Here is a 27053-nt window from a genome sequence, read left to right on the forward strand (position 1 = left end):
CATGGCCTGTCTTTTATATTTGCAATTTGCTCCTCTTAGCAGTAGAGAAGTTGCAGCTCCAGGAATTTGTAGGTAATCTCAAAAACTGCTGGGCTGGAAATACTGCCTGAAAGACTCGATTACGCTCCCTAAGCAACAAGCGCAGAGGCCTGATTTTACAGAGAGCCATGCTACCATCTGAAAGAGTGTATCACAAACCAGGCACGGATGTGCAAAGCAGTGAGGGCATCAGTCCTAGGCAAAACGTTAAGTTACCCTGGTCACACGCACAACAGAGACAGGAGAGCGTGCTCCTCTCTCCCTCTCGGTCTGTCATCCTCCTCTCAAAGGGGTGCGAACGTTTGCCACCAGCTCTCAGAAATGCCATTCTTCCTGCAGGCTGGGCGTACAGGCTGTGAACTCCGTATTTCTGTAGCCCGCAGCGTGTCCCGTGTCTGCCCTTCCCCTGGCTCCCCCCAGCAGCGCCCAGGCCTGCTCGCACAGGAGCAGGCGGGGGCCGCGACGGGCTCCTGCCCCCCGCCAGGCGCCAGCCCCTCAGGCGGCAGGGAGGCCACGAGGCTGGCTGCTAAATACTCATTCAAAACTAACCGGCCATCTTAGGATATGATGCCTCATTTTCTAATACTTGTAAATGAGTTTATGTTGTGCAAAACTTGATAACGATTTTTCTGCGCTCCAGAGAAACGTATTTTATTTGGCCAGTGAACCTGTTGCAAAGCACTTCTTTGCCATGAGTTGTTCTCCAGCAGATGGCCATGCACGTGGTGGTTTGAAGAGATCACGTAACTTTTTGGCAGAAACAGATCACTAAAAATAGTTACATTTCAAATTGCTCACTACTAATTAGATTAGATTAGATTACGTTAGATTAGATTACATCAAATTAGATTACATCAAATTAGATTACATTAGATTACATCAGTGCATGTGCACTGGCAAAAAGTATACTCATTACCTGGCACTGTTTTAGGGTCTAATTCAAAAATAACTACCCTTGAATCAGGCTGACATTTAACAACTAGTTTTAGTCTGTAATGCTTTTGAAAAACATTTTGTCTAGACAGTTACTGTAAAAAGTGATAGGCAGTACAACTCCTTGGCTTCCCTACAACCACAGTAATCCTCCTGCCCCACAAACATCACTCTATTTTACAGAGCAGCCTTGGCGATGACTGCACAGATATAAACACAGGCAGGGCAGCTTTAAGCTACCCTCTAAAGTCTCTTGACTTATCTCAGTAAACTGTACTGAACACACTAGTTATGGCTAAGAGCAGTTCTGCTTACTTAAACTATTATCACATCTCTGTGAGACAGAGTCCTTTACTGGGACCAACCATTTACTGTGTAAAACACGACTTTGTATATTTTCATATTAATAAAAGTAATAAATAAACATCTCTAAAAATGCTAGTTTCTTTGAATTTTCAAGTTGCTTTTTGGAAAAAAAAAGCCTCCCCAGAGAATACAATTCACCACAAACTGACTGTAAAAGTATTCAGCATCTCCAGGCACAAGGGATGGACTATTTCTTCAATGGCAGTCATTAAAGGGAGCGTCCTACTGTGCCAAGACACCTTAGTCACACAGCACACAACATACTACGGTGTTTTAGTTAAACTGCTGAGTGGCCCCTCAGCAGGTACTTCATAGTACTATTTGCAAGAGGGCTCACTAAGAAAAAAACAACACAAAGGTTTTTGATGGCAAAAGATAGGCTGTCTTAAAATGTTTGAGGACATGACGTGCTGGCAAGCCACCAGGAGGCAGAGGGAAGGAGATGCTCACCAGAGGTTCACCAGGAACACGTGCTCAATCTCCTGCAGGATTTCCAGCTCCCTGAACACGTTGCGAACCTCGTCCCTTTCGATGCACTGCTGCTTGTTCATGTACTTCATGGCATACATCTTCTCAGTATCTCTCTTCTGCACAATGCACACCTAAAATACAGCAAAAGCGGGGGAAAAGATATAAGGTTTAGCAAAATGTTCTGTATCCTCACTTGCTGCTTTACCTAGCTGAGTAAACCAATTTCAGAGCCGTCTTCTGAGTGATGACGGAGCTCCCGACAAACCCAGCGCTGGCCTGCAGCTGACAGGAGGGCTGGGAGAAGCGCACGGAGCGGGCGGCTCTGCACACACCAACACCAGCTGCAGCCACAGCCCCATCAGCGCTTTGTAACCACAACTTGTGTCGGGAACAAACCGAACCGACGCCGCACACCCAAGCACCCCCACCACGAGTTTGGTTTCCTGCTGCTGGCCCGTCTGGCCAGCCTCCCGTGTGGCTACCAGGCCCTCGCCACTCAGTGCTGCCAGCCCGGTCCCCGCGCTGTGCCGTGGCATCCGTGCCCCTGGGGATGGCACCGGGCACTGCTACGGGACAGCCTCCCCGCGGGGAGCCCTCCCTGCGAGCCCCGGGCTCGGGGCCTGACTCCAGGTCGGCTGCGGGGAGTCGCTGGGGGCCCTCCCAGGGCTGACTCGATTCTGCTCACGTCCACCGGGCACGAATTTCCAGCAGGGCCGGGGGTTCAGCCAGATTCCCCCGATGGTATTTCCTTTGGTGCTGCTCCCCGAGACTCCTCTGACTCCTGACGACGCTCTAATTAGCAAGGTAACTATTTTAAAATGAATTAATGAACATTATACATGTGGTATAATTACGTCTGTCCTCCTTTAATTATCAGACGACATGCTTACGATTACAACGTGCTGCATGTATTTTCTTTGGAAAAAGTAAAATAAAATCTGGCGGTTTGCTCCTACAGCCTTCATCTGGAACGCCACGGCGAGGCCGACCCCCAGGTGACTTCTCGCTGCCCGTCCGAGCCGTGGCACTTGCACCGCGCGGGGCACGGCCAGGCTGGGGCTTCTCTGGCTGGCAGCAAACGTCACGCAGGGCCCTAAGCCTCTGAACTCCGCTGCACTTCTAAAAAGCTCCCATTAATAACAATTTGCAAGTGCTAATGGCACATAATATAATATCATCAAGGACACGTTACAGCAAGAAGGTGACAAAATAATGGGTGGTTATCATTAGCCTGATAAAAACATCCCAATTAGCGATACACACTCAAATTATGGGGATTATTTAGCAGTTGTCACTGCGATTACTGTACGAACAGAGAATTACGGATTTTAATAACTACGTGCACACCTCAGACCCCGTGCTAAAGGCTGCCTTCCCAGCTGCCATCTCCCAAGTGATCTGAGCTGCACAAACCAGCTCTGGGCCCGGGGCCGCCAGGGCCCCCCTCGCTGGGGACAGAGCGTGGCCGCAGGCCCGGTCCCGCGGCAAGCAGGGCGAGCAGGCCTCGGCTCCAGGGCGAGGGGCCCGTGGCCACAGCTGCGGGGAGGGCAGCCCCGGCCACGCTCCGCCAGGCCCAGCAGAACGAGCGAGGGCTCCTGGAGCCCCGTCCCTGCCACCGGCGCTGCCCAGCGGTGCCAAAGCTGCTCGCCTGCGGCTTTTGCTGGGAGCGGTGATAAAAATCCATCGGCTGAAACCCTGCTTACTGCAGGTTAAATGGCAGTGAACTACCTGGCGCAGGGCAAAGCACCCACAGGATCTGACTTAAAGCAGACTGAGCTGGCTGTATGCTTAATAAGCCAAGCAAAAGTAACTCTATTTTTTAATTTCTTTGAACTGAAAGACCTAACAACATGTCTTTAAAACATGGACGCTGCTTTTCTAAAAACAAGCCTTTCACTAACAGCATTCCAGACACTGAACAACATCCTCTTCTGATTTCAGTCTGTGTCACATTAAGGCTAGAAGCACATTCATTTCTAAATCTTTCTTTTGTTTGTTTTGGTTTAGATTTTGACTTTCAGTATTTTCACATGTATTGCTTTTCACATTTCTGTCATTTGCTTTTTGTTTCTCTGCAGGGAAAAGAGACACCCAGTAGAATAAATGAGAAAGTGATGGAAGATTCCTGTACTCTGCAATCATCATAAGTAGTTTTCTGAAATGGAACAGCATCACCTAAATACAAAGTAATTCCAGTTTCAAGGGCTCTAGAAACTTTTATTCTCTATTTCCTGGAAAAAAAAAACAAACACCTGAGAGTCAATAGGAACGTTCTGCTTATCGTCAAGCCTCACAGATTGCCGGCTGGGGGCAGCCCCATGGGAGCAGAGGGAGGTGCCGGTGCCAGAGTGGTGCTGGCGAGGCCCCACGGCACAAGGCAAAGGGCGCCAGGACAAGTCTTCAGTGCCCCAGGCGCTCCTCCAGGGCTCAGGCATGCTGTTTGCACTGCTGTCACCCCTACAGCCATTAATGGTTAAGGACAACGTTAATGCAGTTCTTGGCAGGGCCTAGCACTAGCCTACAATGTAAGGAGCGCTGTTGGTCCTGCCCTCGCCTGGCACGGACGTTTAGGTCCTCCGTGGCAGCAGGAATCCTTCCTAAAGTGTCTGCGATTACAGAAATATGTCCCATGCACAGACACGTAAGTGCCCAACACGCACCTCTGTCTGCTTCTCTGCTCGTGCATCTGCTCCTGTGGAAGCAAGAACCATCTACTTGGTAACAAGTCTAAGTGGTTTTTCATATTAATCTCGATCCATTTTTCAAGTAGATCTACAAAGCGAAGCGACACAAGAAAGCAAAAGAAGAGACTACTTTGTCCTCATCCTGCATAACGTGGTCCCTCGCTGCACAAAGGAAAATTTCGGTGCTTAAATGCAGCCATTAGAAGAAATTGTATGTAATGCTGCCAGATTTGCAATGCAGAAGGCAGGCATCAGCTGGCAGTATATTGCTCAAGACATGGCACATAAAAGATTTAATAGAGTCCCAGATACCCTGAGCATTCAGCTGCTGCCAAATGGTTTGTATACAGCTGCCTTTGCTTTTATTGCATTAAAGGCACAAAGGGTTTGGAACTTGCATTTACTATTCAGGACATGAGATGTGCATTTAACATCTCCCATTTCGATCTCACTTTATGGGGCCCCAGACAATGACAACGCCTGTATTGTCATCATAGCTGGCGGCTTGTTTTCATCCGAATCTGGGGCAATCTCGGTCTTTGCTCAACAGCCCAATCTATTGCATTAATTTAGAGGAGACTAACAAGGATCACTGACCTAGATGATGCCCCCCAAAAAAAAGTAATGGGAGGGGAAAATGGACTACTGGCTTTGTAATACCCATCTTCTTTATGTAGGTGTTACTGTTAATGCACACAGCACACGAGCGTGTCTGCATGTGCAGATATGTGTAAAGGCATCAGAGTCCTTTGGGTCTTCTCAAAACAAGCCCAACTTGTCCAAGCTTGGGCAGAGCCACAAGCACAACCCAACATGTTTTAAACAGTTTCCCGGTACGTTCCCAAACTCCTTCATGCAACCTGCACCAGGCAAGGAGGACGCACTGCACACGCGCTGAGCACCTCACAAACACCTTTTACAAGACAGACGTGTTTAAAGGGAAGCTCGAACACGCAGAGGGACTGAGGCAGTGGCAGGGCCCGGCACCCGCTGCGGGGCTGACCGCCGGCAGCTCTGCTGGCTCGGCTGCTGACACCTCCTCCCCAGCCACACTCACGTGTGCCGCACATCTGACGCATTCTGCAGGACCGTCTGTGCGGGTCTCCACGCGGCGTGCAGGTGAGCTGCTCCTTCACAACACTTCATGTTGACAGAGCTGCCGTTGTACCTCGTGCTTACAGTGTGTTCTCAGCAGACAGAGCACTGAAGGATCTAGCCTTAGCCCCCCTGGCCCCCGTTTCCCACCCAGGAGCCTTCCATCGCTGCCTTGCCGCCTCCCCGGCCGGCAGACGTGGCTGCGCCGCTCCCGGCCGCTGCTGTCAGGTGCCAGCACCCTGCCGGTTTCCCTGGCCTCGGCACTGAGCTGTCCCTGCAGCCTCCCGCTGCCAGGACACCTCACCCTCTGCTGAGCTGACAGCAAATCCGTCCATTTAAAAACTTAAAAGAAATGAGACACCCTCCTGCAGAGCGGGGTCATGGCAGGAGCACTGGCTCGAGCCCCAGGGGCCACTGAGGCTGGCAGGCGGACGGACGGACGGACAGACAGACAGACGATGGACAGACGGACGGACGGACGGACAGACAGACAGACGATGGACAGACGGACGGACGGACGGACAGACGGACGGACGATGGACAGACGGACGGACGGACGGACAGACAGACAGACGATGGACAGACGGACAGACGACGGACAGACGGACGGACGCGGGCTGTGCGGATGCACGCAGGGCAGGGGAGGCAGCGCGGGCGGAGGAGGCGGCGGGCAGGCGGCGGGAGGCACGAGGCCGGTCATCTGCAGCTCCCATCCACTGCTGCTGGAGCAGCCGGGGGGTGCCCGTCTGTGCCGGCTGCTAACTGCCTCAGGGAAAACATTCCGAACTGCAAATATCCGACCACCAATTAAGGTTTTGAAACCAAAAAAAACACCAAAAATCAATACTGGGTGTATCTGAGGAACCTACGTGCCGGCCAGCTCACACCATCCGAAGCACGACTGCTCCTGGCCCGGGGATGAGCCCCGTGGTTTCCGGAGGAAGCACACACGTCATTTACCCTCGCACAGACATCTTAGGGCAAAGCCTGGGGATAAACCTTCCTCTGTAGAATCACAGCACTCTTTGTCACTCAGTGGATTAAGCAGCAACAGCAGAAACAAAGTTCACAAACTGCTAGGAATTATCTGACTTCTTATTCCTCTGCATCACTCACTGAGCTACTGCTTTTAAGAGTTACTTCTATTTTCCACCCAACCATGCTGTAAATTGGAGTGGAATCAGAGAGCAGAGATTTGGTTGTCGTTTTTTTGTTGTTGTTGTCCAGGGGACGGCAAGACATTTTTTCACTGGAAATTTTTTTGCTATTGTTCTTGTTATTTTAGGATATTTTCCCTGATCCTCTGGATTTTTGCAGCTCTGTACATTTTTCAGTCCAACTTACTTGCTATCTTTTAGGCAGGCAGGCTTTGCCTTTTCTCCTTTAGAAATTCAGTAACTTTTTTCCTGCTGATTCTGAATGAATCCAATGGGCTGAAATCCCCACTCAGATGAAAGGTCATGTAATCATTTAATAGCATGTCCTGACTTATCTCAAGCTAATTATAATGGAACAGCACAATTTGTCTGTGGGCTCAAACAAAAGCAAGTACTTTGCATTCTGGGCAGTATCTGCGAAGCTGATAAATACTTGAGATTGCTTGATCTCAGCTACCCAAAGATTATTTTTCCTTCTACTGAGGCAGACGTCATCTTAAATTAAGGCACTCAAGATCCCATCCTCTGCAGGACATTACTGTCACATCTGATGCAAATGCACAGAGATGGGTTCAAGAAATCTTCCTCTTGCTTTGGGAATGTGAGCAGTAGATTTTCCAGAACCTCTTAATGGCTTCTGCCTTTGAAAGACCAGAAAATGCACTATAATCCTTACACACACAGAAATGGTATTGACGCCGGCTGATAGCCATCAAGAAGCTTCAGCGTACAAACCTGGATTTCGCTTATTTTGTTTTTAGAGCAGAGTCAATGCTTTGCATTAGCGAGTACTACACACTAACGTCAAACACCTTAATCCTACATGAAAGTGAACCACAGGAGAACACTGCTCCAGCTTGGAGAAGAGCTTATTCGGAGTGGTTACACCCGATCCAAACGTATTGACTTACACTCCCGTTCCTGCTGACTTCCTTTGGGTATTTGTGCCTGGGCTCCTGGACACGCAAAGTGTACGAAACTCCCATCAGATATTCAGATGGTTAAAAAAAAATCCTCATATTTCCCACCGTGCAGAGATGACAAGCGCTGCAGCTACAAGCGGCCACTCCGGAACCGGCTGTTTATCGCAGCTGACGCATCGATGCCACCCGCAGGGCTTAGCTGACCCCAGCAGCACCCCCCAGCCATTAATCACCCAGAGCAGCAGATTTCAGCTCTCAGACATGAGCCAACTCCAATGAAGTCATTAGAAATCGACATGAGCAAAAGCACCGCCAGAATTTGCCCTAAACTTTTACCCAACAAAGAAAATACCAGTTGCCTCTGGCACCGAACAGCTTCTGCATCAATAGCTCAGGCACCAGGCGCCGCCTCCACGCGAGCACCACCGTGCCCCAGGCAGGACGTACCTTGCAGCCCTTCCCTTCAGGCTGGGCATGGAGCAGCAGCCACCACGCCTGTTGGCAGTGATGTGCCCGCTGTGTTCCTCTGCCCCCCAGAGACACCGCCTCAGCAAGGTGCAGCACCTCCCCAAAAAGGTTCGCTGCCGCCCCCCTTCCCATCCCTCGGGGCTGCGGATGCCCTCACGCCCTGACTGCAGGCAGTGACATCCGCCAATTATATTTTTACATATTTTTATGTATTATATTTTGCCGATTATATTTTTGCCGAAAGAAAGTTGATTTTCGGCTACCAGGAAAGTAACAAAAAGGGATCGAGTTATGCTGAAGAGGAACCAAAGACATTTGACGTGGCCACAGTATCACAGCTGCACAGTAGGCAGCATCAGCTACCCTGTTATTTAAAACCAATCTTCATATCCATTTTGTATTATGATTGCACTGATGGTAATTGAAATACAGTCTTTGCCTGGTAATTAACATCTGTGTAACATTGGTAATTAAAAAGATAATATTAATTTGTTCTACAGTTCTAATAAACATTAAGGATAAAACCATACAATCAAATTTTTTTTTAGCCATAGCCAAGATAACGAAGCTTAAAGCTGTCTCCTAGGTGTACTTGCAGTGATATAATTAAAATGTCCAGGATCCATTAGGCACACGAACCACGGCGAGCAGCTGGATGGAGCTCTGCTGGAAGCGCCTACCCGCTTTACGGGCAGGTCCTGACTTCTGTGTCCGGCCGGGAAGGACCCCGGGGCCCGGGTCACCCCTGCGGCACTGCACAAGCCCGAGCCCCGGTGCCGTGGACACGCAGGGGCGGACACCCTGCTGGGCGGTGACTGTGGCCCCACGTCCCCTGGCTCAGGCTGTGGCCGCTGCTCACCCCTTGCTATCGGCCAGCCATCGGCTCCCAGCAGGGGGCACGCTGAGGGACGCGGCGCTCCGTCCATAAATGCTGGGGTCCACCTGCAGGCCCACCTCCCGAGTCAGAGAATCACAGAATCATCCAGCCTGGAAAAAACCTCCAAGATCATCAAGTCCAACCATGCGCCTGACCTGCCGAGCCCACCGCGGAACCATGTCCCCTCGTGCCACAGGTCCTCCCCGCCCAGCCGGGGTACGGTCTGCCAAGAGCCTCCACTGTCTGTGAGAGGTCTGCACAAAAACCATCTTCAGCCTTCCCTCAAGGGCACTCCCTGGGTCTTTCTGGCTGTTTTGATCCCATAATTACAGTGCCGGATCCCAGGCACTGTGCTACCAGCCATGGAAAACCAGCTCCTACAAAGCAAAAGAAGCACTGAGCTACAGGTTGCATCAGGTGTGAAACACCGACGGCATCTGACAAAAATCAACTCAAATTTACCAAATCAGGTTTAGCCGATCTAAAGTGTTCCCGAAAAGGCCCCATTTGCGTTGGCTCTGACGAAAGCAGCCATCTGGCAGCTGGGTCCTGAGCAGGAGCTGTCCCGTCCCAGCGCCCCGACACGAGCGCAGGAGGCAGGAAGGGCAGAAGCGCTCGGGCACAGCCCGGAGAGCAGCCACGGGGAGCACGAAGCCGAGCAGGCCGGGCAGGAGGGGTTGGGAACAAAAGGGGAACTGAGGGCTACCTGACACACCCAACAGTAACACCGACGGACCCAGAGGACAGGACGTGGGCTGCGGAGTGCAGGAACCCTCAGCAGGAGCAGGCCCCGACGAGGTGCCCAGCACCGCGAGGACGCAGACCCCTGCAAGGCCTCTGAGCCCCACGGCTGCTGGCGAGGAGCCGACCCAGGAGCTGGCACAACGACTCGCAGAGGCTGGGGACACTGGTGTGGGTGCTGCAGGAGCCCCACCCCGCTCTCAGAGGGGACCCATTGCTGTAATACTGTCTGATCCTGAGTAAAAACATACTTTAAAACAATCAGAAGCCTTCATTGCTTTGATTATGCGGGTTATTTAACCAGAACTTTGTTCTGGGAACAGTTTTGACAATAGTGTCTCTGGCAGTGTTTTCCCCAACTATTATCTCCAGCACACAAAGACCCGTTTAAAGAATGGGACATCTGCAGCCCTGATCCCGGTGGCAATCTGCATAGCAATCTCCTGTACTATGCGACGCTGACGAACGAGGCACGGTGACACGCCTGCACGGCTGCTGGCCGTGACGACGGCGCTTCTCAGCCCTTCCTCGTCTCCTCCAGCCCTCGGCCGTGCCTCTGAACGGGATCAGGCCGCGGTCACTGCTCAGGGCCGGGCCTGCACAGCACAGCAGTGCCGCATTTGGGCGCTCACCTGTGCAGCTCTGCTCCTCAAAACAACGTTCACCCCCAGGTGTAACGCGGAAACCGCTGCTCCTACCTCTGGTCATAACTGGTGCGGGTGGGATGCTGGTGCTCGCAGACTGGGACACGCACAGCACCAGTAGGTGCTCCTGCTGCACTCTGCTGTTTTTTGCAAGTACCTCCACATTTTTAGGCTCCTGAAAAGTGCACACCGGCTGGCACAGCAGCTCCGTACGGCCTTTGTGAGGGAGGTCTGTCCTGTGTGCTGGGCTGCACCAGATGCGGGCATCTGGCCTCCAGAGCAAGCTGGTACCATAAGCAGCTTTTCAGCAATTATCAATTTCAGCCAGTTTGGACCACATTATAGCTACATCTCAAAGAACAACAGCAAATATTTTAATAACACAGTTCCCTCTTCAGATGCAAAGGTCAAAATCAGAACCCATTTACTCAGGTATAAAGGAAATTAAAAGGTAATAAGTTACAACGAATGGAAAAAGCCTACAGTCCTCAGCAGACATGCTCTAAGCACAAGGTTAGCAGCTCAACACATCTGCTTTCACATCCTTACCTCAAGAGTTGATTTTATTTTTCATTCTGAACACCTCCACATATTTTATACCTTAAGATATTTTTCATGGAGTCTTGCCATTTCACATTTTCCCTGCCGAAAGTTACGCTTTATCACAAGATTGATGAAGGACTGGTTTGTGAGAACACCATAAATCATTAAAACCTCTTTAATTCAGCATGGCTGTTTGCTACAGCCAAGTTGTAACAGTAGCTGATAAAACTTTTATTCATAGCAAGCCTGCTGGTGTTTTCAGGTCATGTCAACACTTCCATTAAAAATCCCTTTCTCAGTTGCGTCTGATAGAGGTGAAAACCTCTTCCTACCTAAAATAAAAATTGTTGTGCAAGATAACATCTCAGTGTGTCACACCTCAGTAACTTTAGCTGTCTGGTCTTGAGAACGCGTTCATGCTCCTGTGTAAATCTGCAGAACTGCGAGTTGCACAGCCCGGACTGATCTGCATCGCGCTCACTCCTCTGCATTCAAGGGGGAGGAAAACACGTAGAACAGGGACAGCTGGGAGCGTGCTCAAACACATGCAAAGCTGCCATTGCAGGGTTTGTTTTGTTTTGTTTTGTTTTGCTTTGATTTTTTTTCAAAATGAACCTTATTTCTTATTTTTATTTCTTATTTCTATTTCTATCTTGCTGTTGACATAAATTGCATCTAAATGTTAACACGACCAACACATAACCCGCCCCCCCCCCCCCCCCCGGAAAAACTCATTACTGGTTCCTGTATCTAGCACGGTGGGAGCTGAGTTCTTCTATCTGGTGTCTACCTTGGAATCTTTTCCAACTTTCCTGAAAGAGTTGCTGAGGAGACAATGCAGAATGTTATCCACAAGCTCTGAATCCTGTGATTTAAAGCAATTTTGCATGGTTCAGATTAAACACTTCCTTTTCATGTCACGCTGAGAAAATAACATCTAGTCAGACATTAAGCAGATGTTCCTGTAATCGAGTTTTGGGGATGGGTGATTATTTGACTAGCAGCTCCAAAAAATACGTAGACTTCTATACCTCATCAGAGACATTAATCCAAATAAACAAGGAAAAACTGAGAATGTGACAGCATATAAACCAAAGAAGTGAAAAAAGAAAAGAAGCACTGTCTTTTAGTTTTGTTTGCCTTTTTCCCTCACCCTCTCCCCTCGTGCAGACCTGCCATATGGTTTCATTGCTTGACAGAAATCATTGACAGCTACCTCAAAATCCGATGTCTTTACTAAATGCTGCAACACAGAAGTAAGCAGACTGTTCCTTTGGTCATAGCCTGGAATACGTGCCCTCCATGTGGCACTGCCCGGACGTGCTGACCTCAGGGACACACGAGAGCAGACGCCCGTGAGTGTCTGAAAGCAGACCCGCATCTTGTTTTCCGCTGCTGCGAGACCGGGAGGACAACCAGGGAGATGCGTTTTGAAGCTGCCACACTTCCAGGAACGCCTGACAGGCACCTACATTTTTGTACAGCTTCAGTCATGCCCATCTCTCTGCTAGGATTTTCTGGTCTTAATATTATTCGAAGAACAGCAGTGAAAAGTCCCGCCGATCTGCAGACCCCCCCGAGCACACTGTGACCCGTCCTCTTTCTGCCTTTTGGATGCACCCACCCTGAGCCCACCGCTTACTCCACATCAGCAGCAATCCCCGCATTTCTGTGAGCATCTGGAGCCCAGCAGACAACTCCAGTTAACAAGTCTTTTCTGAATAACATGTGAAAAATACATCTTCCTGAGGCTGACAAACAGTTTGAGTTAAGCCTTGTATTTGGAGTCATCTTTCATTACAGCCATAATTAGATTCTGTGATGTTCTACACGCCGGTCAAAGAGGTAGACAAGATGATTTTTTTAGTTACATATTTGATAAAACCTGGGAGCAGACGGAAATCTAATTATTTCCAATGAAGAATGGAGGGCTTTATTTAATCTCTGAACATAAATTAATGTTGTAGCTATTCCAGATCCCAAGGCCAAAACAATCCCTGTGCTATCTGGAAAAACCTCATCGCTCATCTTGAAAAGCTGCTGCCAGGCAATGGCCCTGCGAGCGGTGTGCCCTAGCAGCTAGGTTGCTGTGCTGCTGCCACAACGTGCCTCCCAGGCACAAGTGTCTCCATTGCTGAAGTAAATAAATGCAGGTGTAACTTCGCAGCCAAGGAAGAAGGCAGTACTCGTGTTCCACAATGCAAAACTTTCAGGAGGAATTTAATGAAACTCGCAGCCAGTTGCTTAATGTTCCACTGGCAGGAGCTTGCTTCATCGCACTGATGTGGTTATCACCAAATTCTCACGAAGAAATCTGCCCTGGTAGACATCTCATCTAGCGAAGGTCCCCTATACCAAAAGACCTTGTTTTTCGGCAGCAGGCACAAGGGACTGCGAAGCAACCGTAAGAGCTATCACAGTGCAGATGCTTGTACCTAAGGTGCCAGCAAATTGTGAAGTGATTCCCAGCAGAAGGTGAGCAAAGCTCACTTCAGTTCATTAAAAACAGCTAATATGCCAAAGCACTAGGAAAACCTCTCAGATTTTGACACTGAGTGTTGGGTCTGCCAACTGGCAGCCAGCAATCAGAGTAAGTGTAAACAATTGCTACTTGACAGCAAATGCCTGCGTGTACATATTGTGCGCGCTGCATTGAGCACTAATTACTCCATCAGCTCCAGGTTTGAAGCCTGTAACTTGGCGGGATGGAAGTTTGGCCAGGTTATAGCTCCATCTGTTCACATTTCCTTTTTAATACTGCATTAAAATCCCCACTATCCTTCCCTTGGGAAAAAGGACAGTTCAGACCTAGACCTTGCAGGACGCGATCAAACATAGCTTTACTCTCCCTTGGTCCAACACTCAACACGAAGCCTTTGGAGCGCCACCCTCAGAGAACATGCCCCGCACTACCACAGTACAAGCAGCAAAAGTACCAGTGAGAAACCTCCATCTCAGAAGGGAGAGCATTAGCGATAACTTGTGGTTAAGACCATTGCTGACCCTTCTTTAGAAAAAACCAATGAAGTGCATGCGATGGCAGCTCCTCGAGGTGACGTCTCCTCCAGCCCCAGCACCCACCTCTGCATGTGCAGAAACTCAGCACACAAAACGCACCGAGTCCCTTGCTCACGACGAATCCGTTGCAATTCCTTCTAGCCACCAGCTCCTGTCACGGCGTGCTGGGGCGAGCCGTGTCTCCTGGGAGAGGAGGCTGCGGGGGCAGACGGGCGCGTGGACTGCCAACAGCCCAGGGGCTGCCTCCAGCCCGGATGGGGAACGTGCTTCTAAGAAGCCAGGGCCCTACCTCACATGCCTTCCTGTCAAACCTACCCAACACCACTGAACAATATCGTATTACCAAAATGAAGAAATATGCTTTGAGCACTCAACAGCACAGACGAGGATCTTCCTACTGCAGCTCTCCCATTAGGCACTGTGGAGCTTTTATGCTTCCGCTAATTAATCCTGCCGAGTTATTCACCGTCCCTCAAGCGGCCCATCACCACAAACATCCCCACGCACAGCAGACAGCAGTTACTCAGCTGAGTAATCGCTGTGCCTTCAGCCAAGCACCCAGAAGAGCCAGCAGCTACCGCGTGCAGCGCTGCGTGACCAGCGCGGGGAGAGCTCCGGTGCAGCGAGCGGTGCTCGCTGGGTTAGCGGCACGGGGCATGGCAAGGGGCACGGCAACGACTGAGCTCATCGCTCATCAGTTTTGCTATCCACAGAACCTTTCAGCAGATTCATCTGGCATTGCATTGGGATATTTCCGTAACACTCTACTGTTTCTGAATGACCACGGAAAATGATGGCTTTTTCCATACACTTGCCAACGAATGTGAATAAACCCTAATCCGTCACTTACTTGACAATGCTTCATACATAAATTATTTGCTCTCCTGTCTCACTGCCTGTGTGACATTAGGTCATTTCTGAAGTTGTTCGGTCCATCTTGTCTTTGGCACTGAAGATTGCTCTTACTAATTACTAATATCTAATAATAATCTAATATCTACTAATAATTACTAATATCAGTCTAAGGCGTTCCTAAAGTGCTGCTATAAATGATAATCTTTCTTCACTATTTTTTTCAGTGAGTTGTCCTGTCTTACATCTTATAGTATTTACTGCCCAATATGTACTTAAAATTATCAACTATGAGATGCTTCCTCTAACTAAAATACCCTTTGACACAAAAGCGTGCCAAATTAGGCATTTCACAACTATAAAAAGAGAATTTGCAATGTAAAGATTAAAATAATTTCCCATGTTTGTGCAGAGCACCTTGAAACCAGTGGCTCCTTTGTGGTTTCGTAGCTCTCCCCATTCAGTGCACAAACTGATTACATGATGGTGCAGTTATCTGTCTCACAGCTCCACTGCGCTGCTGTTGCCCAGAACTTCTTCCACGTTACTGCATGCTGACATTGTCCATTTTCAACCTGTATATTGAATTCTTTGTAAAAAAAGGGTCAGCAGTTGTCTTAACTTACTTTTTTCTTCTAATACCAATATAATATCATATGTAATTTTTACATTCATTATACTGTAATATTTTATTATAATATATTTTTTAATCAAGCACAGCTGCACATCTAGAGGCAGCCTACAGCTATGACCCCCTACTTTATAAAAAAAAGTTGGTGTACATACACATTATTAGAATGATGGTTTATTGACAACCCTGACAACAGATCTTTCACCTGTTCCAACACAAACCCGACTTCTCAGAAAATGAGTACAGTATATTTTATGTGAATTGAGAGTATAACTCCGCCGGTATGTTGTGCGTGGGGTCTTTGACAATTTGAAGGCTGTGCGTGTAAAGTCTCTAATAGCACTTCAGAGCTGATCCAACAGGCTGACACAACTTGGGAAAAGAGAAAATACTAGTCTGGTATCACAAGGACTGCATCTTAAGATAAATCCTTCCTTTCCAATTAGAGCTGCTATCTCTCTTTGAGGGACTGATCCACGTCGGAAAAACCCTCATGTTAATTAGGAGATAAGCGGAGAATTGGGAAGTAACCTTACTTCCAAGTATAGGCAAAATGACTAGAAGAGACAACACGATTTCCCAAAGGATTCAGCTTTTGGAAGAACACCTGAAGCATATTTATTTCAGACTCTACCTCGCTGGAAACGCCCTCCACCCCGGCCTCAGGAGTACGCTCCAAGGAAAACAATGGGGGTCACACTGGCCCTAGAGGAGGCAGCCGCTCACTGTCCAAACAGAGAGGTACCAAAGGAGAGGGCGCGCAGTCTGCAGCGGGTGCTGTTTACTGTTTTCACTAATGACTTCGATAATGGCAAACAAGCAGCTGGGGGAGAGCGGGAGCGCTGCACACCGGGTACGAATGCGGAACGGTCTGGACCAACAGCAGGCGGGCCCTGCGAGGTGGGATGAACCCCGGGGACCAGGGCTGGGTATGGCACCTGGGCACGAACAATCAGATACATCGCCCAAAAGAGAGCAAGAGGAGTGTCTTATGAAGAAAAACTGCTTGAAGTCAGCTCGTTGGCTTAAAAAGGGTTGACTGAAGGAGACATAAATCCTCAAATACACCAAACGATGCTGCAAATCAGAAGAGAATAATTTATTTTTTATATCCAAGGTCAACAGCACAGGTAATAAATGGCAACACAGAAGATTCAGGTTACTTACTGAGAGAAAGTTTCTAAGGCTAGGCACAGCAAGATACCGAAACAGACTGCAGGGGGATCCTCAACAGCAGTGCACAGCTTCCAGCACCAGATAGCGGTAGTAACAGTCTAGATAAATATCTGCTAAAATTGACACAGTGACCCTCCCTTGGAGTGGGAAAAGGCTTTCAGATTTCTTGCAGCCCTGGTGTTACCCTCACTCCATGGGAAACAAGGCACTTCCACCCAACTGTCTGTCCTGATTGTCCAGTTTCTTCCTTCCCGAGTAACTTTTGAAGTAGCCAACTTCAACCAAGACTGAAAGAAACTAAATGTCTTAAAAAAACGAATTTCTTGCAGGTTGTGTAAAAAATCAGGCAAAGAGAACCCGAAGTATTGCCTCCCCTGAGGAAAATGCAAGCAAACTACCATTGCTGTCTTGTACTTGACAGCCCCTAACTGCCACGTTAGCAGCTGTACCGCTGCAGAACGGTCATACCACACGCTGAGTTTTCCCAACAGCGTTATTAAGGGAAAGACAGATGGAGGGAAGCAGCATTCAAGAACTCAAACCTAATGGAAATCGCATTCTACTTCTGCTGTTTACAAAGCCTTTATTTTATGGCCATTTTCTAAGAACCTCTTCAGTAGCGACAGGCTGAGCAGCCTGACCTTTCTGTTTTCCTATTTTTTTGTTTCCCTGTTTCCCCAATGCTGAAAGCATTAAAGCATTAGCAGAAAGATACATCAACAGAGACAAAAAAAAAAAAAAAAAAAAAGAGCAGGTACGTAGGTACCTAAATGACAGAATAGAATACAGGAATACAGCTCCGGCATGAGAATTAGTCATTTCTGTCTCTCCTTCCCCCGAATCCATCCATCTTGAGGGGAGAATTAAACGAGAAATGGAGTACAGTGCACAACCGTTTGGACACGTTAGGAAAAAGGTTTTCCACTGCTGAAGAGCAGTGCGGTGCCCAGGATGCCGGGTGTGCTCCAGAACAGCTTTCCACGTGCACACCAAGCCCCTCGCTTGTGCTACACGCAAGGGACCCGGCGAGCTCACCCCCGCAGCACCCGTCCCTGAGCTGCGACGGAGCGAAGCTTTCTGTGCCTGGGCAAGCATTTGAGAAGCGCACTGCGCTTGGCTGAATTAATTCATGATCAGAAAGCATCCAGACAAACACGGAGCTTCTGAGCAACTGGGGAGAGCAGCGCCCACCTGTTACTGGCAAAACATTACCCTTTGTGCAGCGCATGAGTTGCTGGTTTCCTGAAGCGCTTCCTCACGAAGCAGGTATTCTGAGGGCACTTTTTTTTTTTTAAGGAAACTTTCTCCAGGCACTGGGAGAATGAAAACCCTTTGGAAAATATCCAGTATGGTGTACTTTGACAATTCCACATATCTTCTGGCCACACTTCGCAGGCATCAGATGTGACGGTGTCCACACACTGTGCAGGCGAACGAACAGCAACGCTGCACTGATGGGAAGGACTGGGTGGCACGCTCGGACACGAGGGGCGTGCTTTGTATGAACCACTGCCTAAAGAGGAAAAGTGTGTCTGAAACACACCTGTATTTACACCACAGGACTCCAGGATCCCCCTGTTTTGTAAGGAATGTGGTCGGACATAATGGCTTTGAGCCCCATACATAACCAGGGCTGAGGCTACCTGGGCTAGACAAATGTGGCAAATTGTATAGCTTTTATAATACAATTAGGCAGTGAGACTGTACGGCTCATCTGCTTCCCAGGGAACAAGAGGTATAAATAAAGACTGCCTGGAAAAACACAGACCATTTACAAGAGTTGATCTTACGCCAGCACCATATCCTGCCACTTGTAAAGGACACTTACAGACACAGGAGACCTGGCACAGTACACGATTAGAACATAGCATGTAGCTCAAATCTATAATTTTGGTGCTTCCTCCCGTTGGGGCCAATGACCCGCAAAAGGAAGGCAGCATCTAACAAATATCACCTATGTTTATGATCATTAATAACATCCCAATTACTGTTGTTGGCTTGTGGGCAGCTCCTGTATTCACTACTGTACAAACAGAAGGATGGAGCCGTACCCAGTGCAGCTTCTCTGGATTTATGTCGGTACAATTGCTATGAGGAACAGATTTGCTTCTAAGCAGTGCACAGACACTTGCATAGGAAGTCAAGAATTTCAGACGTCTTTGAATGCTGACTCAATCCACAAGAACAAATACATCACGAGAAGACAAGGAGCAAGTCTCATTCTGCAAACATCATTGAATCACGGTGCTGCCTAGAATAACAAAGAGGGCACACCCCATAATCCTCTGGGTAAATCCAGAAAATATTTACTCTAATAAACTCATATAGAAGTGCTTAGGGAATATTTGCTGTATCATGCTAACACGTTCAAAATTTCATAAGAACAGAGGACATTGTTACTTATCATTTATGACATTAAGTGGTTCGTAATTAGATTGTCCAACCACCAGCATGAACAGAACGCTCAAAACTCATAAACTGCAGCTTCTAAGGACTTGCAGATGACTTGGACATCCAATTTAGCTTAAATTTAATTGTTGCCAAATCCTGCATCTGATGCTGAAATATCCCATGCTCTCGGTTCAATTAACTAGCTTGTGGGGGTGTGCTGTATGATTGCTTGTCAGAACAAAAAAAAAGATCCAAATGCTAGCCATATTTAAGCCACTGAGAGATTTATAATTAACATTAGCAAAGCAGGGCACATTTTTTTTTTATTTTAAAAACAAGACGTTTTAATGTTGGCCATGTTAGATCAGCAGTCTGCACGTTGGCTGCGCTGCTGGCACAGAGAGCTGTCAAAGGCACCGTCAAAGAAGAGGCACAGCCTCTTTGCAAAGACTACAGATGAACACAGCCGAGCTGGAGTTTCTCTTACAAGCAATGCTGGAAGAACACGACCTCCAGCTTTTTCACTTCTGCATCTGCTGCCATCACTGCAACGGGTGCTACAGCATCTCCTCCTCCCCTCAAAAGACCTACGGCTCTCTGTCTCCCTACCCTGTAATTAGGCTGGCCCTTCTGAACACGAGTATTCGTGTTTGATTCAAAGACATCTGACATCCAGCAGACGTAAATCCACAGAAAGGTCTTTTTAATCCAAGTCTAGGAATGAGACTGCATTTGTGGCTTCGATGGGGCCGGGGGGCAGGAGATATTGTGAGAATTTAATATTGAGAACAGTCACGGGTAAGAGCAAGGAAGAATTCAAGCAGGAAACAGCCATTTATCCTTGATGCATACACTGAAAAATCTGTGACAAATACTTTCAGCTGAGACAAGCCACACAAGCATTCACTGTATCGATGGGCAGAAGCGGTCCCGTGGTTCACCTCGGGAGGCTGCTCCTTCGGCCAGGCCCAGGGGACCCATCCCCTGCAGCGGTTCTGGGAGCGCGCTCCCGGCAGAGCCACCCGCGTGCCGGAGACACGGCCGATGGCAGCCGCCGCAGGGCCCGCCCGTTTGTCCGAGCAACGAAAGCAGCGCCATCTTCACAGCCGGGACACGCAGCATGGCTTTCGTCTGGCAGGAGACCACAAATGAGAGCTAACGGTTCACCCAAGTCCAGGCAGAGATAACGATGTGAAAGAAAACCAGGCCAGGAATATGGCAGAATGATGTCCTAAAGGGTCCAGCCTGTGGTCCTAAATTGTCCACTAGCTTGGACGTGACGATGTAAACGTGCAAATACAATAATCAAAGATACATTTGCCATAGCCACACGTAATTGGAAAAAACACCTGATTTTAAAAGGGCACGTGAGAACGTGCCAGATGTTCCCAACCACACGGGCTTCACTGCTGCTCTCATTCTGGGCAGCTGGACACAACTGCGGGACTCTTACAAGGATTTTGCAGAGGAAAGAGAAAATGCCCCTAAGAAAGCTTGGCTTTGTGCCTCCAGCTCACAGGACTGAGCTGCACCCTCTTGGGAGTTGTTTCTTTTGCCTGCGCTGTAACGGCACTGCATCATTTTACTCTTTATAGCAAACAAGAACTTCACAGTCTGTACACAAACATGTCATGTGGAAGATGTATTATGGATTTGCTGTCTAGGCTTCCTCCCACTAACGACCTTTTGGAAACTGCTGTAGGAAAGCATTACATATGCCTACCACTGCGTGACTTTAGGACTGAGAAGGCACTGAGGAAACGCACAGGGCCCGGTGAAGCCTTGGGCCGCCTCAAACAAACGGCAGCGGGCCCGTACAGCGGCAGCGCCGCGCGGCCGCAGCGAGCTGCGTGGCTGCGCCTGGCCTTGTGCCTCTGCCGGCCGGCGGCACGTTCGCCTTGGGTGGGAAGGCCGCGGGCGGGCCCTGCGGCCCGGCCAGGCTCCGAGCCGTACGGCCCCCTTGCCATGGGAATGGCGACGTTCGGGCCCGCTCCCCTCAGGCGCCGCGTGGGAGCTGCGGGTACTTAGCGCTGCCCCCACAGCACCACAGTCTGCCCCGGGGACAGCGGTGGCACCTTCCTGACCCACCGCGGCTTCCAACTCGATCAACTTCACCGCTCCCTGCGGTGGAGCTGCCGGCGTCGCTGCGCTGGGTGCGGATCTCCATAGGGAAGGCCCAGACAAAAGACAGATATAGAGGAATAAAGGAGCTGTTCCCACTTACGTCTCCGTTTATACTCCTCTCGGGGTGACAACTTCCCCTTCCTTTTCATTTAATGCTTGGCTTTTGGAAAACCAAAAGCTTTACATAAAATTACATACAATTAAAGACATTTTATATTTCATGTCTCCATTTCGTTTTGTACAGTTTGTAGGTGGTAGGGGATAGAAAAGCGCTGGAAAAAACAACAAAACACAACTTGTTTGGATGCCAGGGAAAGGCACTAGTTACATCCCTGGGGCCCACAAAATTAAAGAGTAGGAGCGAGGCAAGGATGACAGAAACGCAGGACGGGACCATTCGGTACCCTTCTCTCTACCCTTTTCAATCACTTCCTACCACTACAATTGCTAGTGACAGTTTATCACACCGCCAACGTCCGACATACAAATAGTGCTGGCGTACCGACCCCCAGTGTCGCCGCTGGGGCTGTGACAGCCCCGATGTGTGCTCCCCGCGGCGGCACCCAGCCCCAGCGCGCTGTGTGCAGCTGCTCTGCCCGCCGCCGGCTGGCTGCCAGCCCCGACCGGGTGCCCGGGGACATCGCCACCGCCCCGCCGGCCGGAGCCGCTCCTCCTTGCAGCCCAGGACTCAGGCTTTCCCATAGAGGAGCTCCGCTGCCAACTGCATTACAATGCAGGCGCATGCCGCAAGGGATTGAGTCTGCTGCCTTTACACGAGGCTTCATGAATTAAACATTTGTGTCTGGTTCGCTAAGATGAGGATATGTGATTTTTTTCATATTTACTCCTACTGACTTTTAGAACTGTTGGCCAGTTTCAGCCAAATTTCACAGAAGGGTGGATGTCGAGAAGCTATAAAAGTTCCTCTCGGCTTTGCAAAAAACAATGAGACGACGCAAAAGACAGACCCAGGAGGGAAAGGCTCCATCGTTAATGAAACTGTATGATCAAACACCAAGGAGTTTTTATCAATTCATCACACCAAGTTCACCGGTCTGTTTTAATTCAGACAGGCTTTACTCTGGCAATGGACACTAGAACCTATCCAGTGCTAGTGCACTTTGATGAGAAACGACAAGAGAAGGTGACAAAATTTCAGGAGAGGGGTAAGCAGGCGCTTTCCCCAACAGCTCTGCAAGCCCAACGTGGAGCACGTCTATCAAGTGCTGGGGAGTGTGCAGAGTGAAAACATCCTACGGTTTATTTTGTAGTCAGTAAAGAGGATAGGCTAGCTCACACCAAAATTTTATTCTTGGTTGTGTACATGACCTGTGGTGTGCTTCCCAGCTACCGGAGCCCAGAGAACACCACGAAGGTGCTGTCTGCATCTGCCCTTCATCACCTAGGAAGGGAAGTGTAAGGAGGAAGGTAGGTGAGCACGAACGTGCACTTGTGAATAAGCACAGTGCGAATACTGCCCCAGGAAAGCCAACCTTAGCCCATCAAGAGGCTTCATCAAAATATGCAGGGCACTTCCCCGAGACAAGATGGAAAGAATCGGTGGACCAACTGAAGTGAGCTCAGGGTTGGACGCTGTTTGAGAACAAACGTCACGTTCAAATGCCATGAGTTACAACTGGCATCCCGTTTTCCTCCAGTCTTCCACCAAGCAGGAAACAGCAGGTTTCAGGACTCAGGAGGACAGCGGCACCCAAGTGGTAAGCCAAGAAGCTGCATAAGAAAGGAGTGCACAGAGTGAAGTTATCCTGCTCAGGAGCCAGCCCCCGGGAGCCGCCAGGCAGCGCCACAGCAGGTTTCGGGGGGCGGCTGTTTCCACCCTCTCCTCTCCAACGCTGCTTTGCCAGCCCACAGCCTCCCAGCTGCCGGCGGCAGCATCGGTCCCACCTCCGTCCCACCTCCACCCCACGCCGACGTGACTCATCCGCCAGGAATGCCGGGGGCTGAAATAAACCCCGGGCAGTTTCAGATGCGAGGATTAATAAGGGCCTGGGTATATAATGATAACAAAAGTGGGTAGCTTTTTTTATAAATCACTACCTTAAGAAGGCTGATCCTTCAGAAACCCCAAATATGTCCTTGGTGCGGTGTGCGCTATCGTGTCCCAGACCTCGTTTCAGATGAAAACGTTCACTTTGTTCACAACCACGCAGCAGAAAAAGCTGCCGAATACTTTCACTCCTGCTGCTCTCACAACTTGAGATGCTAATGGCAAGGTACTGCTGGACCACATCGGACCAGTTCAGGGCGGGCCCTGAACCGCGCTGGTTCCCCCGTGGCTGCGGAGACCCTCCGCACCGCCCCAGGCCCCGGGAGGCCCCTCGCCTGACTGTCCCCAGCCGGCTGGCCCCGCCGGCCAGGGCGCCTCCTCTTGTGGCGGCCTCCAGGGACGTGTCCCTCTGCTGGGAGGTGTGGGGCGAGCCGCGGGGCTGACACCTTGCAGCAACACGTGGCCCGAAACCACCCGCAGCACGGATCTAACCTCGGCCTCGCACCTGCTCCAGCACGGGCAGAGAGATAGAAGGGAAAAAAAATATCCGTGGTGGTTTAATGTCAGAGGATTATGTTTCTAGCCTTTCTTTTGGGGGAAGAACATTCAACATTTATAAAACTGGGAAAAAAAGGAGAAAGGATAAAGCTTGTGTTGATATCAAAGAGGCACTTGGTTGAGAATAGACTTTAGGGGAATTTTATCTATCGTGTATCTACTGGATGGGCATCTATGACCTTTAGAAAATGGATTAAAGCTTTACAATACCCAGCTTCAGGCTGTGTGAATTATTAAAGCAACACAGTCACGACGTTAAAGCGCTTCTGCAAAGCAAACAACGTTAAGAGCAAGCTTTGGCTGGAAAGGTCGCTCCCCGCCGCCCTCCCCGGGGCTGGCACGAGGTGTGTGGGGCAGGCGGCTCCCGGGCACCGCCGCGCGGCCCCAGCCGAGGGGCCTGGCGCTGGGAACGCCTCACGCCGCGCTGTGACGAGAGGTACGACCGCCGTCGTCGGACAAACCGGTGCCAGAATTTAACTTCTCATCTTTGCAGGTTACTTGTTTCCGCGAGCCTTCGGTAACATACTGACCAGGTCAAATGCAATTGGGAAGCAAAGCCGAAGCCGGCCACGGGGCCAAACACTGCGGCACACGGGGCGAGGGCCCTCAGGGGAGCGCCCGTGCCCACAGCCCGGGGGGTGACCCGGGAGCGGGGCACGCCGGCTGGGACGATGGTCGTTCGTTTCCCGCTGCTCTTCCTGCCAGCCTGGGTTCACCCCCCCGTTTCCACCAGCAGACATGAATTCCAGCTGAGGAACTTAGGATATGCTTTTATTTCTTCACAGCAGCGAAGTGAAAATAACAAATTCCCCATAACCCCAGTTCTTTAATCCCTAGCAAAAATAGAAAAGGTGGTAGCTGATTAGGAGCACATGTGGAAGCTCAGATAAAAGGAAAACCTCGGGGAGAACAATCTGCCTTTCTGCCTCAAGGTCAGCTTTTAAAAGGGAGATGTCAAGATACCTACAAAGCAACTAACGCCTGCTGAGACTTCCAAGTCTCACGGTGTCTCTCACGAAGCCCACCAAAACTCGGAGCGAGTTTCCCATCAACAGAGAGGATCAAAACTTGCATCAGATTCTGAAAGCCCCTTCCTGGCTGCTGCTCCTCGGGTCACAGCCCAGTTAAAACTGGAGCAACTTCCGCTGCCTGAGAAATAAGTCTGTGCTACAAGAGGAACATAACACTCCTATTAAAATACTGTAAACCAAATAATATTATCTCTAATACATATGGGAATATTGTAAATTTCCTAATTTGAGTAAGGAACTGAGCACAACCTTTGTTTGATTAATAGTACCTTAAACACGGTTAAACTTAACTCTAGCATAGAAAAATCAGCCAGTTTTTGCAGCCATCCCAGAGAGGAAGTTCAGGGACTCTCCAGTCTCTTCAAAGGCAATTTCTGGGTTCCCCTTTGCTTCATTTTGTCCAGTGCCTGGACCAAGGACCATGCAGTCTGTTCTGAGAGGCGCACAAAATGAGAGTGGAAACAAAAATCTGGAAAAGCAAATGCACTGCCCAGAGCTACCCAGAGGCAGGGTGCTGCTGGCCAGGTGCCTTCACTACCAGATCGCAGGGCTTCACAAATTTCACAGGTCCCACATGGGCACACCGAGGGTTCACACTCTCAGTTTGAGAGGGATGGGACGTTGGCTCCTAAAAACCTTCCTGGATGTGAGCACACAGTGCTTGAACCAACCAAAGCAACTAAATCACTCATATATTTCAAGTTAACAGTTTTCAGGTAGGTAGTTCCACATTTTCCATAATTAAATGCAAGTTTTAAATGATTTTGTAAATGCAAAAAGTTTTTCCCAATATCAAAGGAAATTTAGCATATTGACATAACTATCCAGAAGGATGACAGATGAATCATTTCAGCATTTTGTTGAAACTGTATATACAGTTCTGATGGCTGACAGACTGCTACACGCTAGACTTAGTCTTTCTTCAACCTAAACAGAAGTGGAAGCAGCCATGAGGAGTAGCTCTCCGAAGCCAAAAAGGTCCTGCCCTGAGACAAGAATAATTTTTCTCCTTTTTTCATTCCGAGTAGAAGTAATTTTCCAGCACACAGTGCTGCTGCTCACCAGAATCAATCTCTTTTCTCTGGAAAGTTTACGTCTGGAAGGATGAGTCTCCTCATATGACCCCGAATAAATGTTAGCTGCTATTTTTTAGTAAGGTTTTGATTTAGGTTTTTGGTCTTTGACAATAAGCAGAAGTCATAAGACTCAGATTTCCTGTTCTTGCCAGAAGCATCTGGAGAGAGTTTCCCCTGCTGTTTGCCTTACCTTTATATTGCTATCCTAAGGAAGGACCTGTGCTTGTATCTAATCATTCTAACATAACCTCAGAAATCTGATGTAGCTCTGCTTTCAGCTTTTGCCTCTTCTTGCTCAAGAGACAGCAGTGCAATTGTGGTTGCCTGTTTAAAACCCACCCTCTCCCTGCCTTACGCTGTAGTTGGCATAACATTTTCATTAGCCCTCATCCTGTGGGAATTCACAATGAAGCCAGGCAGGGATCTGTGTGGGCAGACTGCGCCCTGAGCGTGCCAGAACGATGCAGTAGATACCTCAGGGAACTCAGGCTGCAAGGAAACATCTTCACGAGCAAGTAGTGCTAACGACGGTGCTACTGCTAACAGTGCCCGTTCTCCCAGCTCTGAGAACTGGACTGCGCCTCATCAAGACCGAGGCTGGGAACGTACATCTGTTGTTTCTCAAGACATGCTACTGACACATCTAAAGTATTTTAAAATACCAGCAATTGGTAAAAATGCCATCTCTTCTGGCAAAACAGGTCCCACAGACATCCTGAGACATTTCTGCTTTTGCAAATTCTCCAGGCACCTGGGCCTGGGGCACGGGGGGCTAGAGCGGCATCGAATGCAGGGGGCCGCGCTGCGCGCGCCTAGGCTGGTGGGACGCTGCCTCGCTGCAGCTGCCAGCAGCAGAGTGAAGGAGCGCAGGGCAGCGCAGCTCACCTCCTGGGCCAGGTCCAGGCTTCCTTACCCACCCTGAGCGAGCTGCTGATCAAAGCAGGATGGGCAGAAACCAGCCAAGACGACCAGACCAGAAAGAAATGAGGGGATACAGCTTTCTACTGACCGACCAACTCGTGTTCAGCTTATCTCAGCAGTGTATGGAGACATGAAGCTGCTGGCACCATCCTCTAAACGAGTTTGTGCTATTTTACATGTTTAATATTCCACACATTTTGCCCAACCAAAGGTGCACTTCCCTGCCCCAACCTAACACCATCCTGGTACAAAGCCCCACGCTGTGTAACTGCATGAGAAGACTGTAACAAACCAAACTCAGCGATTTGCATGAATCCTGACCAGGG

The 27053-nt window shown here is 49.3% G+C and overlaps 1 protein-coding gene across 2 annotated transcripts in view; it reads right to left on the reverse strand.

The window, feature by feature from the left end:
* STK32C (serine/threonine kinase 32C) overlaps positions 1-27053 on the reverse strand; it is a 93070-nt gene that overhangs the window by 16112 nt on the left and 49905 nt on the right. For both annotated transcript variants that reach the window (XM_083843520.1, XM_083843519.1), the window contains one exon: positions 1789-1940. In XM_083843520.1, coding sequence (XP_083699646.1) covers positions 1789-1940 — 152 coding nt within the window. The remainder of the gene's footprint in view (positions 1-1788; positions 1941-27053) is intronic.

Source organism: Anser anser, assembly GCF_964211835.1.
Source record: "Anser anser genome assembly, chromosome: 7".
In the NCBI taxonomy this organism is placed as follows: domain Eukaryota; kingdom Metazoa; phylum Chordata; class Aves; order Anseriformes; family Anatidae; genus Anser; species Anser anser.